This window comes from Oncorhynchus kisutch, linkage group LG27 (assembly GCF_002021735.2).
Source record: "Oncorhynchus kisutch isolate 150728-3 linkage group LG27, Okis_V2, whole genome shotgun sequence".
Lineage (NCBI taxonomy): Eukaryota > Metazoa > Chordata > Actinopteri > Salmoniformes > Salmonidae > Oncorhynchus > Oncorhynchus kisutch.
The window spans coordinates 37,653,172-37,670,769 of NC_034200.2; the positions used below are offsets into that span (position 1 = coordinate 37,653,172).

Below are 17,598 nucleotides of genomic sequence, written 5' to 3' on the forward strand. Positions count from 1 at the left end.
CAGCCAAAGCCAGTATCCTAGTCATGATAGCAACCCATGATAGTTGTTGCATCTTTAGGTTGCATCTAAATTCCTAATGGATATTTCCATCTCTGTCCATGGGAAACCATTCACATGTGTAGCGCACATTTTAGAAAATGTGTTTTCCCTCAAATTTGATCAATGTTTTAAGCTCAACATTCTGATATGTTACATCAGCCTCATTGATTGATATGGCGTATAGCCTAACTCTACTACACTACTTTGATTTACGCATCGTGGGGATTAAGAAGTGAGTATATCCAATGCCCATCAAAAGAGTGGCTATAAGGTGTATAACTGTGTATACCTTCCACCACACCACTGCTTACAGTTACAAGAGAGATGAGCAGTACATTTGACATTATATTTACAGAATTTAAAATATTAGAAAATGCATTACTTTTTTATATAACTGCCCTGTGCATGCGTACTTTTCTCTGAAATCTGTAAGCCTCTACCTGAAGAGAGCGACTTTATCAGATACTGTGGTAGTCCTAGTGCAGTAGTTTACCAAGGTCTGTGGTAGTACTAGTAGTTTACCAGTTACTGTGATAGTACAAGTAGTAGTAGTAGTTTATCAGGTACTGTGGTAGTACTAGTGTAGTAGTTTACCAAGTACTGTGGTAGTACTAGTAGTAGTTTATCAGGTACTGTGGTAGTCCTAGTGTAGTAGTTTACCAAGGTATGTGGTATTACTAGTAGTTTACCAGTTACTGTGATAGTACAAGTAGTAGTAGTAGTTTATCAGGTACTGTGGTAGTACTACTAGTAGTAGTAGTTTATCAGGTACTGTGGTAGTACTAGTAGTAGTAGTTTACCAGTTACTGTGATAGTACTACTAGTAGTAGTAGTTTATCAGGTACTGTGGTAGTACTACTAGTAGTAGTAGTTTATCAGGTACTGTGGTAGTACTACTACTAGTAGTAGTTTATCAGGTACTGTGGTAGTACTAGTAGTAGTTTACCAGGTACTGTGGTAGTACTAGTAGTAGTTTACCAGTAACTGTGATAGTACTAGTGTAACGGATGTGAAACGGCTAGCTTAGTTAGCGGTGCGCGCTAAATAGCTTTTCAATCGGTGACGTCACTTGCTCTGAGACCTTGAAGTAGTAGTTCCCCTTGCTCTGCAAGGGCCGTGGCTTTTCTGGAGCGATGGGTAACGATGCTTCGTGGGTGACTGTTGTTGATGTGTGCAGAGGGTCCCTGGTTCAGGCGAGGGGACGGTCTAAAGTTATACTGTTACACTAGTAGTACTTTATCAGGTACTGTGGTAGTCCTAGTAGTAGTTTATCAGGTACTGTGGTAGTACTAGTAATAGTAGTAGTAGTTTACCAGGTACTGTGGTAGTACTAGTAGTGGTTTATCAGGTTCCGTGGTAGTACTAGTAGTACTTTATCAGGTACTGTGGTAATACTAGTAGTGGTTTATCAGTTACTGTGGTAGTACTAGTAGTACTTTATCAGGTACTGTGGCAGTCCTAGTAGTAGTAGTTTACCAGTTACTGTGGTAGTACTAGTAGTAGTAGTAGTTTATCAGGTACTGTGGTAGTACTAGTAGTAGTTTACCAGTAACTGTGATAGTACTAGTAGTACTTTATCAGGTACTGTGGTAGTCCTAGTAGTAGTTTATCGGGTACTGTGGTAGTACTACTACTAGTAGTAGGATGGGTACCACAGTACCTGATAAAGTACTACTAGTACTACCACAGTAACTGGTAAACTACTACTAGTAGTTTACCAGTTACTGTGGTAGTACTAGTAGTACTTTATCAGGTACTGTGGTAGTCCTAGTAGTACTTTATCAGATACTGTGGTAGTCCTAGTAGTACTTTATCAGGTACTGTGGTAGTACTATTAGTGGTTTATCAGGTACTGTGGTAGTACTAGTAGTACTTCATCAGGTACTGTGGTAGTCCTAGTAGTAGTATAGCAGGTACTGTGGTAGTACTAGTTTATCAGGTACTGTGGTAGTACTAGTAATAGTGGTAGTACTAGTAGTAGTTGTAGTTTACTTGGTACTGTGGTAAGACTAGTAGTAGTAGTTTATCAGGTACTGTGGTAGTACTAGTAGTAGTTTACCAGGTAATGTGGTAGTACTAGTAGTGGTAGGATTTCCCAGTACCCAAAACTATTCTGTAGTTTTATAGTATACTGTTGGTATACCGATGGCAAACAACCAATAACACAGGAGACCAAATATTTCCCCCATAGTTTGCTGTGCTTCTTCTAACAGAGAGAAATGCTGACATTGCCAAAATGATTTGGAAACGATTCCAACACACTCTCTCATTAGAGCTAGTATCCAAGGGGACGCTGGTCGTGTTACATAATAATGTGGGGTTGAGGGACTGACTGTGGCTGGAATCCCCCCCCCCCCCCATCCCGTAAATTTCTCTTTAACCACTGTTATTTAGCAGCAACAGCACAGCTTGGGGAATGGTTGTCTGTCTGTGTGGATTCATGTAGAAATTCTAATCTTTGTTATTCAGCACAGGAAGATTCAGAGAACTTATTTGCATGTACAGTATATTAGGCTATGTTGAAGTTGTATGCGTGATGCTAACTGATGACAGAGTGAGAGTCAGAGCAGGACTCTTTGCTGATTCCGCGTATGACTTTGAATGTGAGTTTGCGTGAACCTTGAAAACCAGGCCGGCGTTGCCCACTGATCAGCTAAGGATCATTATAGACTAGAATAACAGATCAATGAACAGGCCAATGGACCACCGGCCATGTCATCTTTTTCATTGTTTTTACTTCTTCTTCTTTTTTTGCACCATTTTTATTTTTGTGTATGTCCATTTTGACCAGCCCACCCAACAAAAAAATGGTCCGGCCCATCTGGCATTTACCAGAATTGCCAGATGGCCAATCCGCACCTGGCACATAGGGCAGGCAAATGATCAAAGTATTTGATAGATTGCACATCGTTTTTTGTTGTTGTTTTGTTTATTTTTCAGGGACCATAAATAACATGCAATTGCACCAGATTTAGCTAGATAGCACTTTTTTTTAAATTTTCATTTCAAGTCCCTTACTTTACTTGGACTTGGCAGGTAGCCTAGTGGTTAGAGCATTGGGCCAGTAACCAGAATGTTGCTAGATAGATCAAATCCCTGAGCTGATAAGGTAAGAATCTGTCCTTTTACCCCTGAACAAGGCAGTTAACCCACTGTTCCCAGGCTGTCATTGTAAATAAACATTTGTTATAACTTCACTGTAGTTGAATATATATTTAAAAAAGTTTAACCCAGGTTGGATGTGCTGTGTACTGAACATACCGTGGTTATTGTTTAAATACTGTACTAGGCTAACCCTAGCCTACAAGACCTGTGCCTCAGTTGACATAGTAAACACCGTGCTGTGAAGCAAATCCCACCTCTCAATCCCACGGATTGGATTATCCCACCTTTGTTGTTAAAAATAAACACAGCACCAGTTCCGCTAGCATCCACTATCCTGAATGGACCATCAACTAAACCGCAGGTATTTAATTGCCAGTACATCAACATTTATTTGAAATCACTGGCTTTCTTAGCTCTAAATTGTTTTCTAGGTTTGCAAAACTTGCTGTTGCAGATGGTTTTGTAGTCATGCTATATTGCGTCGTTAGTGTGGTTTGGGGTTTGGGCATCCCCGGCTGCATAGCATCAAGTGGTGTGCGGGAGCGGAGCATAAATAATCAGCTAAACTTCCAACCTGGCAACCTTCTTCAAGTCACTTCTGCCAGTGAGAGAAGAGTCGCTTCCATCAGCGGGAATGGTACTTGTGGAATTTTGATCCAACTGGACATCATACAAGCCATTTAGGATAATCGAAACGGCACTTTATATTTCTGAAAACGTTAGAGAAAAAAATCCTTTCCCGACAGTTTGCCTATGCATGATGAAGATTGGGGAAAGGAATCAAATTGCAAGTATTTAGACTTCCCGAAGTCAAACTAACAATTATAGCCTGTCATCGACTGGGAATTAAGCAGTGGAAATGGCAACTTTTGCTTTTGAGGGAACTTCGCTCATGAACATGTTTGTACAAAACTGTTGGGTTGTTGGCACACAGCGAATAATTAGTCAACGCGGAGAGGAAGAATTCATTGAAGTCCGGACCGAGTTATCGGACAGGAGCGTTCTCTATTTGCACAGAACGGACCGCGATCTCGGAAGCCTTCTAAAGAGACTCATGGATGCTTTCCCAGAGGATAGAGCAACTCCTACACAGTCAGCGCTCCTAGATGGTAGGTAGCCCGTTATAAATACATGACCCATGATAAACAACTCACAGAATCAGAACTACATTATTCTATGTCCTATGTGGATGAAAAGTTGAATAGACCATTTCATGTGGAAATAAGCCTAAAATGTACAGGCCCACAATAATAATTCAAAGTAGAGCCTACATTGATGGATACTGTCATGTGAAGGTGTACAAACCTAGTTTATATAAAAACACCAAGATGACATGTCGTTCTTACATGGACAAAATCTTGCAAAGTCATATTACAAATGCATCATTGAAAGCCTATACAAATTGTAAACCTATAGTCTACAGTATAAATACAGTATTTAAAATAACTTGACTGTATTTATATTCTGAAATACTTTAAAATACGACTTGTATTGAAATAGTTCCTGTCTATGGTTTTTCCCCACCAGGACTTGTGCGAATAAGAGACGCTGCAGAGGCCAATGATATTGAGATTCGATTGCAAGAGGTGGAAAAACTCCTCAGGAGGGTCGTTACCTTGCCAATGAAGGTAGAGTGGCCTATAGTTATTTACATCTAGCAATGCATATCGATATACAGTTATGACTCTTCATAATAACCCTCTGGCTATTTCAACAGGCCACTAGTTGACGTGGTATTAAATAATACAGCGTGGACTCAAATGACAATTTATGTGTCTCCTTCAAGACGGTTGGAAAAGCATTTCCAGGTGAAGCTGGTTGAGAGAATGCCAAGAGTGCGCAAAGCTGTCATCAAGGCAAAGGGGTGGCTACTTTGAAGAATCTCAAATATATTTTGATTTATTTAGCGCTTTTTTGGTTAGTACATGATTCCGTATGTGTTATTTCATAGTTTTCATAGTTTTGATGTCTTCACCATTATTCTACAATGTAGAAAATAGTACAAATAAATGAGTAGGTGTGTCCACAATTTTGATTGGTGCTGTATCTTATACTTATCCCTTCTGAGGTTGAATAATATTGCTTATGAAGTCATTTATTTCTGAGCCTTGGAAGGGAGTACTTGGGCTGTATTCCCTGAAAATGTTTCCCCTAGGCGGGGTGATTCCTTACATCCTCTCTCCTCGCCTCCTCAAAACGTCAGAGAGAAGCGAGGTGAGCATTGAGGGAGATTTTCTCCTGGGTTATTTTCTTCCAACACTCTCCTCCTTTCCGTAGAGAAGGTGACGAGGAGAGAGGAAACAAGCAATCGAGGAAAATACTTTTGAGATTCACCCAAAGGTAGTTGTGTTCTACTCTCATCTTCAACCTTTTCGTCTACAGTATTCACGATCAGAAGCAGTGCTCACGTTCTTTGAGCAATCTCCGCTGGACCTGATGATAAGAGAAAACAACATCAACAACATGGAGCCATACTACCAGAGTCCAGTAACAATATCAGGTCTGAATGTATCTAGCAATTTATTTAATGACCATGTTTTTACTGCCAACAAGTGCCTGATTTATTGTTTAGCTAATTTCACAGTCCACATTCCAGTTTCTGGAGGGCAAACGAATGTGCTGCCCAATTAAAGCAACATCAAGTGCACCGAACCAAAATATAAATGCAACATGCAACAATTTCAAAGATTTTACTGAGTTAAAGTTCAAAAAAGGAAATCAGTCAATTAAAAGAAATGCAATCTATGGATTTCACATGACTGGGCAGGGTTGCAGTCATAGGTGGGCCTTGGAGGGCATAGGCCCACCCAATTGGCAGCCAGGTCCAGCCAATCAGAATTAGTTTTTAACCACCAATAGGCTTTATTACAGACAGAAATACTCCTCAGCACCCCTCCCACACCTCCTCAGATGATCCCACTGGTGAAGATGTGGAGGTCCTGAGCTGGCGTGGTTACAGGTGGTCTGCGGTTTTGAAGCCGGTTGGACGTAAATTCTCTAAAACAACGTTGGCTGTAGCTTATGTTAGAGAAATGAACATTAAATCATCTGGCAACAGTTCTGGTGGTCATTCCTGCAGTCAGCATTCCAATTGCACGCTCACTCAAAACGTGAGACGTGGCATTGTGTTGTGTGACAAAACGGTACATTTTAAAAGTGGCCTTTTATTGTCCCCAGTACAAGGTGCACCTGTGTAATGATCATGCTGTTTAATCAGCTTCTTGATATGTTACAAATGTCAGGTGGATGGATTATCTTGGCAAAGGAAAAATGCTCACTTAACAAGGATGTAAAAAAATTTGTGCACAAGATTTGAGAAAAACAAGCTTTTTCTGCATATGGAACATTTCTGGGGATTTTTTATTTTTAGCTCATGAAACATGGGACCAACACTTTACATCTTGCATTTTATATCTTTGTTCAGTGTAGTTTAATTGACAACATACTATGGGGAGTTGCACTCTCGCAACTTCAGTTGAAAGATCTACAATCAAGCCTGACAAGGCCAATGAAATCCATGTCTATCTGGAAGCCCCGCCTTGCACAGGTGATACGTGTGAGGCAGAGATTAATATTCTTCAATTATTCCACTCTTCACCTAGGTGTGAATGATATACGCTTCTGAAAACAAACAACTGGAAAATGAGACTTTCTTATGTTGCGCCAAACTAAACTGTCCCATAGTGGTAGAGCGTACTCACCTCCTGGACATTGTGCGCTGAAGGTTGTACTTGTTCCTAATCACAAACAATTAGTTATTCTTCAATTTGATGGTGCAATGTGTAAGATGGCTAAGAAAACAACTGAAGCGCTTATGGCTAAGCCGGGTTCGGGGTTGAGATCATGCCGCCAGGTCAAACCAGTTATATCATTTCTCTGAAAGATACTCACCATCTAGTTTGTCTTGGTTTGGAACACGCTCAGGTGGCACTCGCTCGAACCAGTCCGTGTGCGCATTGCCACGTACTGTGTACAAACTCTCTGGAAAGTCAAATTCTTGAGAAAGCTTGGAATTACCGATTGCTACTTCCCTTTCCTGGATACAGGTACCTCGGCTGGGACCCGGAGAGCAGGATGCGGAGAGGGATTAGAGAAAATGTATTGTCTGCCTGGGCGTGGGGTATGTTGTGGCTGCCTGCGCCCAACTTGGCTCCTGTGCACTCTGTCGTTGGTTACGGGAGGATACTCTAAGACAGAGGGTGGCCAGGTTCGGTGAGTACCCCCCCCCCCGCAGCCTGTGTCTGCCTTGGTCAAGCACCGCTTCCCTCTCTTGCCAGACTTGTTGATAAGGGGTCCAGTCCCACATCCGTGAGCTGCTCCTAGATGAACTTTCGAGACTGGGCTAGCTAAACAAGCGCTGCATAGCGTGCTAGCCAGGTTGGCTAACTCGCCAAGGCAAACTAGCTATTACTAGCTATTCTTGCGTCCCCACGGTGGAGTTTCTTGTAGCTCTCATTTAGGATACGTATCATTAAGTCACTTGGTTATTCTAAACGGACCGTGCTATTAGCTAGCATGCTTAAGGGAGTGAAGGAAATGGGGTTTGCGTGAACCTCCGATGAAGAAGCAGCCTCCCGAGCACTTGGATGTGCTAACCCTCGGAGCGAGGGGACTTGGCACGGGTCTGAGTGACTTGTGCACCCCTCTGCAAAAACATTACTGTGACAACACCTGGGTCTTGTTCAGTAGACACAAAACAGAAGAGAACCTTTCGAAACGAAGGAGGTGCCACAGAAAATGCTACAACACCGACTTTAGTAGTTTGTTGCAAAGCGCTTCGCTGCAGTGTACCCTACTGAACATGTATTGTCCAGTATTGTACATTATCAGAATATTAACAAACATATTGTGCCTTTTTGCTTTACAGATATCATGAGGTGCAATGGATTTTGTCTGGCTAACACTGAGACCATTTTCTATGACTACAGTGCACCACAGGATAGACACAGAGCCCTGTCAGTGTCCACATGTACAGAGTCTGCAGGTTTTGGGTGAGTTGTCATCTTCCTTTCATCATCCACCAGAATTGAGAATTTCAATAAGCATTTTTCTACGGCTGGCCATGCTTTCCACCTGGCTACTCCTATCCCGGTCAACAGCACTGCACCCCCCCACAGCAACTCGCCCAAGCCTTCCCCATTTCTCCTTCTCCCAAATCCGTTCAGCTGATGTTCTGAAAGAGCTGCAAAATCTGGACCCCTACAAATCATCTGGGCTAGACAATCTGGACCCTTTCTTTCTAAAAATGATCTGCCGAAATTGTTGCCACCCCTATTACTAGCCTGTTCAACCTCTCTTTCGTGTTGTCTGAGATTCCCAAAGATTGGAAAGCAGCTGCGGTCATCCCCCTCTTCAAAGGGGAGGACACTCTTGACCCAAACTGCTACAGACCTATATCTATCCTACCATGCCTTTCTAAGGTCTTTGAAAGCCAAGTCAACAAACAGATTACCAACCATTTCGAATCTCACCATACCTTCTCTGCTATGCAATCTGGTTTCAGAGCTGGTCATGGGTGCACCTCAGCCACGCTCAAGGTCCTAAACGATATCTTAACCGCCATCGATAAGAAACATTAGACTCTGTCAATCACCACATCCTCATCGGCAGACTCGACAGCCTTGGTTTTTCAAATGATTGCCTCGCCTGGTTCACCAACTACTTCTTTGATAGAGTTCAGTGTGTCAAATCGGAGGGTCTGCTGTCCGAACCTCTGGCAGTCTCTATGGGGGTGCCACAGGGTTAAATTCTTGGACCGACTCTCTTCTCTGTATACATCAATGATGTCGCTCTTGCTGCGGGTGAGTCTCTGATCCACCTCTACGCAGACGACACCATTCTGTATACTTCTGGCCCTTCTTTGGACACTGTTAACAACCCTCCAGGCAAGCTTCAATGCCATGCAACTCTCCTTCCGTGGCCTCCAATTGCTCTTAAATACAAGTAAAACTAAATGCATGCTCTTCAACCCGATCGCTACCTGCACCTGCCCGCCTGTCCAACATCACTACTCTGGACGGCTCTGACTTAGAATACGTGGACAACTACAAATACTTAGGTGTGTGGTTAGACTGTAAACTCTCCTTCCAGACCCATATCAAACATCTCCAATCCAAAGTTAAATCTAGAATTGGCTTCCTATTTCGCAAAAAAGCATCCTTCACTCATGCTGCCAAACATACCCTTGTAAAACTGACCATCCTACCAATCCTCGACTTCGGCGATGTCATTTACAAAATAGCCTCCAATACCCTACTCAACAAATTGGATGCAGTCTATCACAATGCAATCCGTTTTGTCACCAAAGCCCCATATGCTACCCACCATTGCGACCTGTACGCTCTCGTTGGCTGGCCCTCGCTTCATACTCGTCGCCAAACCCACTGGCTCCATGTCATCTACAAGACACTGCTAGGTAAAGTCCCCCCTTATCTCAGCTCGCTGGTCACCATAGCATCTCCCACCTGTAGCACACGCTCCAGCAGGTATATCTCTCTAGTCACCCCCAAAACCAATTATTTCTTTGGCCGACTCTCCTTCCAGTTCTCTGCTGCCAATGACTGGAATGAACTACAAAAATCCCTGAAACTGGAAACACTTATCTCCCTCACTAGCTTTAAGCACCAACTGTCAGAGCAGCTCACAGATTACTGCACCTGTACATAGCCCATCTATAATTTAGCCCAAACAACTACCCTCTTTCCCTACTGTATTTAATTAATTAATTAATTTATTTAGCTCCTTTGCACCCCATTATTTTTATTTCTACTTTGCACATTCTTCCACTGCAAATCTACCATTCCAGTGTTTTACTTGCTATTTTGTTATTACTTTGCCACCATGGCCTTTTTTTTGCCTTTACCTCCCTTATCTCACCTCATTTGCTCACATCGTATATAGACTTGTTTATACTGTATTATTGACTGTATGTTTGTTTTACTCCATGTGTAACTCTGTGTTGTTGTATGTGTCGAACTGCTTTGCTTTATCTTGGCCAGGTCGCAATTGTAAATGAGAACTTGTTCTCAACTTGCCTACCTGGTTAAATAAAGGTGAAATAAAAAATAAAATAATTTTATTTCATACTATGTGTAAATCACTCTGAAATTTCCCCTAGTGGACAGTCATGTTTATTGTATCACTTGCTACTATCCATTGTAATGACGTACAGTCTTGGTTGTGGTTTAGAAAATTATGACACATTAATTATGTTATTTTTAAAGAATTAGTTCACTTAAAATATATATATATTTTTTTAAATCAATTCGTTTAGACAGTTGCCCTATGAGCAAAGAACATTGAAAATACACATTTTTTGGGGTTGAAAAGGTAATCTTTTTGTTTTTTAACGTCTTCAGCCCACTTGGCCATTATTTAGCTAATTACGTCCAGCATTTCCTGGTTAGCATTTTCAGAGCATGTAGCAATGCTAATGGGAATGGATGGACTCGGGTAGCGGTACACCCAAAAGCATGGGGGAAAAGAGCATCCACTTTCCCTCGCTCCACATGTCTTTCCCCATGCCCATGTGTACACCGATAGCGGGGTCTATCCGTTTCCTTTAACATAGCATTGCTTCAAATATTCTAGTCTTGGGATGCTGGACATTGCTAAAAAAAACACTGTTGAAATAACTTTACAACTGTCAGTGTCACGGATCCCGCCGAAGATGGTGCCTGTTCGGGCGGCGGTCGTCGTCGCCGGCCTACTAGCTGCCACCGATCCCCTTTTCTGTTTCCTTTAGTTGTGTCTGATTTGTTGCACCTGTTTCGTGTTTAGGTTTGGTTGTGGGCTATTTAAACCCAGTAGGCCCGCCGGGTTTTGTGCGGGCTTGTTTTTCAGTGTGTCAAATTGGAGGGTCTGCTGTCTGGACCTCTGGCAGTCTCTATGGGGGTGCCACAGGGTTAAATTCTTGGACCGACTCTCTTCTCTGTATACATCAATGATGTCGCTCTTGCTGCCGGTTCATCCATAGTCGGAAAGAAACAAACTTCCCCTTTAATTAAAGGCAGATTGCACTGCATTTTTCAATATCATGATGATGTGGCAGGTGACACTTTGCTTCTTTAAAGTCCAATATCTTGAAAACTTGACTGCTGACATGCGAAACATTTCGGGACTGCATCAACAGTGGACGAATGAAGAAGGGGGAGAAAAAAACCCACAATATCGTTTTTCAGTCTATTCCCTTTTTGTCTTTAAAGAAATAATATATTTGCTGTTTCTTTGTCTCACATAGAACAAGTCACCAGCCATCAACATGCCTGCATCTTTCTTACACTACATTCTCCAATGCCTTGTCTTTGGAGTATTTTCATATTTCCCCATCGTTTTTCAGGTACGATACCCAATCTGGGTTTAAGGAGACCCTGGACATCGTTGAGACAGCATCATCGGATGGTAGTGCCGAAGACCAAGAAACGTCTTTCCCTAATCTGACGTACTACCAACTACTGACCTACGAGACTGATATTCTGGAATGAACGACAGGGGCGGACATATTGTTTGATTCTGTATGGTTCTCACTTTCACTGGTCCGGTCCAAATGATGTAGGTTACAGACAGGGTTGGGGAGTAACAGATTACAGTAGTCAGTTATGTGTAATCTGATTACCCCGACAAAAAACTGTACCTGTAACAAGTTATGTTACCAGCAAAAATATTGTAATCGAATTAAAGATACTTTTGGAAAGACTAGATTACTTTTAAATTCAGAAATTATGTTTTGCAAAAATACATTGAGACCTTTCTGTTTTCTCAATGAAATTCAATTCAGCATAAAAAAAACAAGGCTCAAGTTTAAGTTTGTTCCACTTGAGTGAGTTTTGACCACAAGACCACAATGATGACTCACCAATGTGTTTGACAAATCCTTTTTTTTGTTGTTGTCTTCTAATGCCTCTTAAGAGGAAAGTAACTGAAATCATTCAGATTACGTTAATGAGTTTGGGTAATCCAAAGGGTACGTTACTGATAACAATTTTGAACAGGCACAGTACTTTTGGCCATGTAGTGTAACTTGTAACGGATTACTTTTAGAAAGTAACCTACCCAACCCCTGGTTACAGACTGTTGCTGCTAGACTCACCTGGTCTGGTCTAAATGATGTAGGTTACAGACTGCTGCTGCTAGATTCAAATGGTTTCACATTTGTGCCACGATGATGGTAGAGTAAAAATACTCGTTCTCCAATCTTATTAACCAATATACTAACTCACCAATATACTAACTCTTAACAAGATATTAACTGACTTGCCTAGTTAAATAAATGTTAAATATAAAATAAATTAACACGAAATATATTGCATTGCATTGAGAACTGGTGTCATTCTTTTCCAGGTTAAATCACTAGATGTGTTTTCCCAACATGCAGGAAAAAGGTTCGCTCAACTTATTCTAGGGTTTCACATCCTGGAATCTGCTATGTTAAAGTTTTGTTGATAAATACTGGTTGGGGATGGGGAGATCAGAGGGATATAGCACAGGAAGGGAGTGGTGGGGCAATGTGGTGGTCTGCAGGCGGCAGCACTACCACCAGACCAGACCCCACCACATTCCCATGGATCTGTACCCTTATTGCATATCTTGTTGGAGCCCACATTGCCGTAGGATTAAAACTGACGCCATAATGCACAGTGAGAAAAGGGTACATAAATGAGAGTAAGTAAATTGTGTATCTCATGCCTGAGTGGGGCACACATTGGAATTGGTTCCCCAGTCTAGAATGTAAACTGCACAACACTGCCGCCAACTGGCCAATAAGGATAAAAGCACATTCCAGATATGGTGCAGTTCTTTGGGTGCATCTCGATAGTGGCTTTCTCTCCTCGTCTCCTCTCCTTCATCTGCATTGATCTGGTGGTCTTGTTTTGATCTGTAACAAACTGGTGAAAAGAACATAGTGAAGCCTATACTAGATCTAGTCCAATCCAGTTCTTTACCTAGTCCAATCCAGTTCTTAATCTAGTTCAATCCAGTTCCTTACTAAATCCAATCCAGTTCTTTACAATACCTAGTCCAATACAGTTCTTTATGACAGCTAGTCACATCCAGTTCTTTATCTAGTCCAATCCAGTTAATTACGCCAGCTAGTCCAATCCAGTTCATTACGCCAGCTAGTCCAATCCAGTTCATTACGCCAGCTAGTCCAATCCAGTTCTTTACGCCAGCTAGTCCAATCCAGTTCTTTACACCAGCTAGTCCAATCCAGTTCATTACGCCAGCCAGTCCAATCCAGTTCATTACGCCAGCTAGTCAATCCAGTTCATTACGCCAGCCAGTCCAATCCAGTTCTTTACGCCAGCTAGTCCAATCCAGTTCTTTATGCCAGTCCAATCCAGTTCATTACTTCAGCTAGTCCAATCCAGTTATTTACGCCAGCTAGTCCAAACCAGTTATTTACGCCAGCTAGTCCAATCCAGTTCTTTATGCCAGTCCAATCCAGTTCATTATGCCAGCTAGTCCAATAGAGTTATTTTACACCAGTGTAAATGAAGAAAAGTAGACAAGTAGAGAAAGCCATTTTAGACTATTCAAATCAAATGTAATTGTATTTGTCACATACACCATTAGCAGAAAGTGCAAAAGGTGCAATGAAATGCTAGCTCACTCAACATTGCAGTACAATAATCAATATCCAAATGAGATAGAGCCTGTGTATTTTCATCTTGCATCCGTTGGTTCCCTGATCATTTTGCAATTGAGTTAATATCATACCATCTAATTCCTTTATTAGATTAACAGTGCAGTATTTTGGTTTAAGCGTTGTCAAGGGCGTCAAGTCTTAGACTCATCACCTATATGAAGCTGTAGTTAAATCATTAACTATTGAGGTAAATCACTAATGTGAGTCTCAATTGACTTTAAAATCCTAGAGAAAAACCTGGTTTCGTCTGCTTTCTACCAGACGACAATTATCTGTAAGGTCCAACACCCCCTTTGGCCTCCTTTCCTTCCAGTTCTCTGCTGCTAATGACTGGAATGAATTGCAAAAATCGCTGAAGCTGGAGACTTATATTTCCCTCACTAACTTTAAACATCACCTATCTGAGCAGCTAACCAATCGCTGCAGCTGTACATAGCCCATCAGTAAATAGCCCATCCAATCAACATACCCCATCCCCATATTGTTTTTATTTACTTTTATGCCCTTTTGCACACCAGTATTTCTACTTGCACATCATCATCTGCACATCTATCACTCCAGTGTTAATTTACTAAACAAACAAGCTTTAGACGATGAACTGCAGAGGGGTGTGTCTGTGTTTGACCTGTGTCTGTCTTCAATTTGCAGCGGGCAGACAAGTTTGATATCAGTCAGAATTCTCGGCGACGTATTTATATTTTTTCAATTTTGTCGCCCCGACTTGTTAGATATTATGCACATTGATAGATTGATAGCAATCGTCCTTACCATTTAATTTATCATGGTAGCAGTCTAACAGGAGGCAGCAGCAGACCGAAAAATAGAAGTGAAAGTGATTGGGTGAAATTATGAAGCGAGTGGACAGAGAAATACAGCTTCACTCTATCCAATCAGAGTAGCAGGATCCAAGTACAACCCACCCTTCCCTTTATAGACAGGCAAACTAGCCAGTTGGGATATTTAGATCATGTAGCACCTCTCTTGACTCATTGACATGAAAAATATCCGTCCTGGGGCCTGTTGCACAAAACTAGGATAAGGGATTAAGCCAGGATATCTTGGTGATCCTGGCTCAATTGATCCGTAATCCGGTTGCACTAAAGATGGATAGGGGGCAGGAGGATATGTTATGGTATAAATTACCATGGAGATTTATTCTGTGGAGCTAGCCTGCTCCAGACCAGGCTAAATTCCAGGATCTATTTAATCTCATCCCTAATGTCAGTCAGCAGTCACCACAAATGGAAACCAATAGTTATTTCACTGCTCACTATACATTGTTATCACATATAACTAGACCCACTGTTATTTAAACGTTTGTGATCATTCATTTCAATGATTTTGGATAAAAAATGATTTTTAGATGTTGCTATCATTAGATAATTTACAGTTTCCCATAGACTATAAGGCTATATATAAAATGATAGAATATTAGGGCCACAGAGGGGAAAAAAACACAAGTCATAATATTGTAACCAGTTGTTTTAAAGGAGGACAGTTGTTAAAATGACAGATGTGGGGCATTTCGTGAAATTGTACTTCAGTATGGTTTCATAAACAAAGACATGCTGATGTGCCAGAATATTAAGTATCACATTGTCATAAGTATCAAAACTGTAAAAACAATATGTAGCTTTTCTGCAGAAAGAACCAGCCTCATAAATTTATGACTTTATCCTTTTTCTTCAGTGTGGCCCTAGTACTCTGTCATATAAACAAATACACATTCCATATGAATATAAAAACACAATGTGTAACATTATGTTCCTTTATTGAATAAGGACAAAACAAAGCAGGTAAACCATTAGCTCCTTTCGAAACTGAAGTCACAGTGACTCTACAAGATGGAAAGCACAGAATCCAAGCATATTATACAAAATGATACATACACATTCAAAGGTCTGTATATAACACACCCTGCATGTCTGCACACTAAAATAAATGCAGGACAAATCCATACACATCAACTGAACAGACAAATGAATGGATGCAGTAGCCTCCCTGCAGCCTTGTATTACACACAGTATACCGCACAAACATCATAAGAGGCCAAATTCGTCAAAAAACGAACCCAAAAAAAACAAAATTCCTCTGCCACCGCAGGACATATTTAACCAAAATTGAAAGCACACATACTAACTAAAATAATTCAACACATATTGGTCCCTCAGCAGCCGACCACTGTCGTCATCAGGGAAGATTGCCGGATTGTCCCAGTCCATGGCTGGTGGCACTCTGGGGGCCCTCTCCTTCCTCAGGCAGGCCACATTGTGGAGGACAGCACAAGCCACAGTAATATCACATGCCCTAACAGGGCTGACCCTTAATTTGTGAAGGCAGTGAAAGCGTGCCTTCAGGAGGCCAAAGGTCATTTCAACTCTGGCCCTGGTCCTGGCATGGGCATGGTTGTAGGCCTCCTGTGCTTCCTGGGGGTCTGTGAAAGGTGTCAGGAGAAAAGGCTGGCAGCCATACCCCCTGTCTCCCAGCAACACACCAGAGAATTCACCTGTCAACACAAAATCTCATCATTACTACCTCATAAACACAGTGATATTCTTGACACAGCCATGATGGTTATAAATAGGGGTTGTGTGGCTTACCTTGTGATAGATTTCAGAGGCCCGAAAGATTCTGGAGTCATGGACTGAGCCAGGCCATTTTGCCACAACATTGCTGATCACACAGTCAGCATTGCAGACCATCTGAAATCATAAGATGAGGAATATTACACCAATCAATGCACATCACTGGCAATGCAGAGTGTTCGTCAATGGACAATATCAAAAAGTTATGTTCACCTGAACATTAATGCTGTGAAAGGATTTCCTATTCACAAAATCGGCCTCATGGGCACCTGAGGGGGCTTTTATCCTTATGTGTGTGCAGTCCACTGCACCAATGACATTGGGGAAACCTGTCACACAAAGTAATGAGTATCCTACTATGTGTTAACAGTTGTCCTGTAATTTGTAGATCCTCTTACCTGCAATCCTATAGAACTCCTCTTTGATGTCACAGAGTCTTCTGTGGCCAGGGAAGGAGATGAAGACATCTGCTAATGCTTTGATAGCCAGACACACACTCCTTATTGTGCGGCAAATTGTGGCCTTGTTCAGCTGTTCTGCATCCCCCACTGAGTACAGGAAGGCTCCACTAGCAAAAAAGCGCAAGGCCACACAAACCATTTGCTCCACACTCAGTGCATGGCTCCGTGCAGTGCGGTGCTTAATCCTGGGACCCAGTAGTCTGCATAGATACCTGATGCAATCTGCAGAAAACCTGTATCTTTCATATAGATTGTCATCAGGGAAGGCCAGTGGGTCCAACCGGTCCCTGAAGACCCTTTCTCGCCTGAAGGCTCTCCTCAGCACAAGTGCTTCTTCATCCACCACATCTCGCACGAATGGGCATGCCATTGTCAGAGCAGAAAGGAACACACAATTTTGGGCCTTCATATAGGCTAGTGGCCACACCTGGTGCTGGGGGGGTGGGCAAAAGAGGGCGATGCCTTATAACGATGACTTGGTTGTACTGATTGCTGGGAAAATAAAAAAAAACTTAGAAAGATGCCACCGTCCTGTGTGCTCACAATAAGAGCTCATATGTCATGGCTCACTTGACTTTACGAGAATATACCTAATTTTTATTTTGAGCTGTGTCATCTTCTTGGAGCTGGGGGAGGAAAGAAAAATAATGATTAATACATTTGTGTTACAGTTAGCATACAGTGTACATTGAAGGCATATCTCACCTCCCTCAAGTTTTTTTATTTCAAGGTCCAGTTTCCTAATTGTCCTCTTTTTTATTTC

General features: G+C 41.8%; 1 protein-coding gene across 1 annotated transcript; it reads left to right on the forward strand.

The window, feature by feature from the left end:
* Positions 1-2,428: 2,428 nt before the first annotated feature.
* On the forward strand, positions 2,429-12,446 carry LOC109871640 (PX domain-containing protein 1). The gene is made up of 5 exons (XM_020462567.2): positions 2,429-4,253; positions 4,672-4,772; positions 5,527-5,644; positions 8,012-8,135; positions 11,483-12,446. The coding sequence occupies exons 1-5, from the start codon at positions 4,004-4,006 to the stop codon at positions 11,625-11,627; spliced, it is 738 nt and encodes a 245-aa protein (XP_020318156.1). The 5' UTR covers positions 2,429-4,003; the 3' UTR covers positions 11,628-12,446.
* The last annotated feature ends 5,152 nt before the right edge of the window (positions 12,447-17,598 follow it).

Coding starts and splice junctions, on each gene's coding strand:
- LOC109871640 (XM_020462567.2), top strand. CDS start 4,004: ATGGCAACTTTTGCTTTTGAGGGAACTTCGCTCATGAACATGTTTGTA. Junction 4,254..4,671: donor ACAGTCAGCGCTCCTAGATG/GTAGGTAGCCCG, acceptor TTTCCCCACCAG/GACTTGTGCGAATAAGAGAC. Junction 5,645..8,011: donor GAGTCCAGTAACAATATCAG/GTCTGAATGTAT, acceptor TTTGCTTTACAG/ATATCATGAGGTGCAATGGA.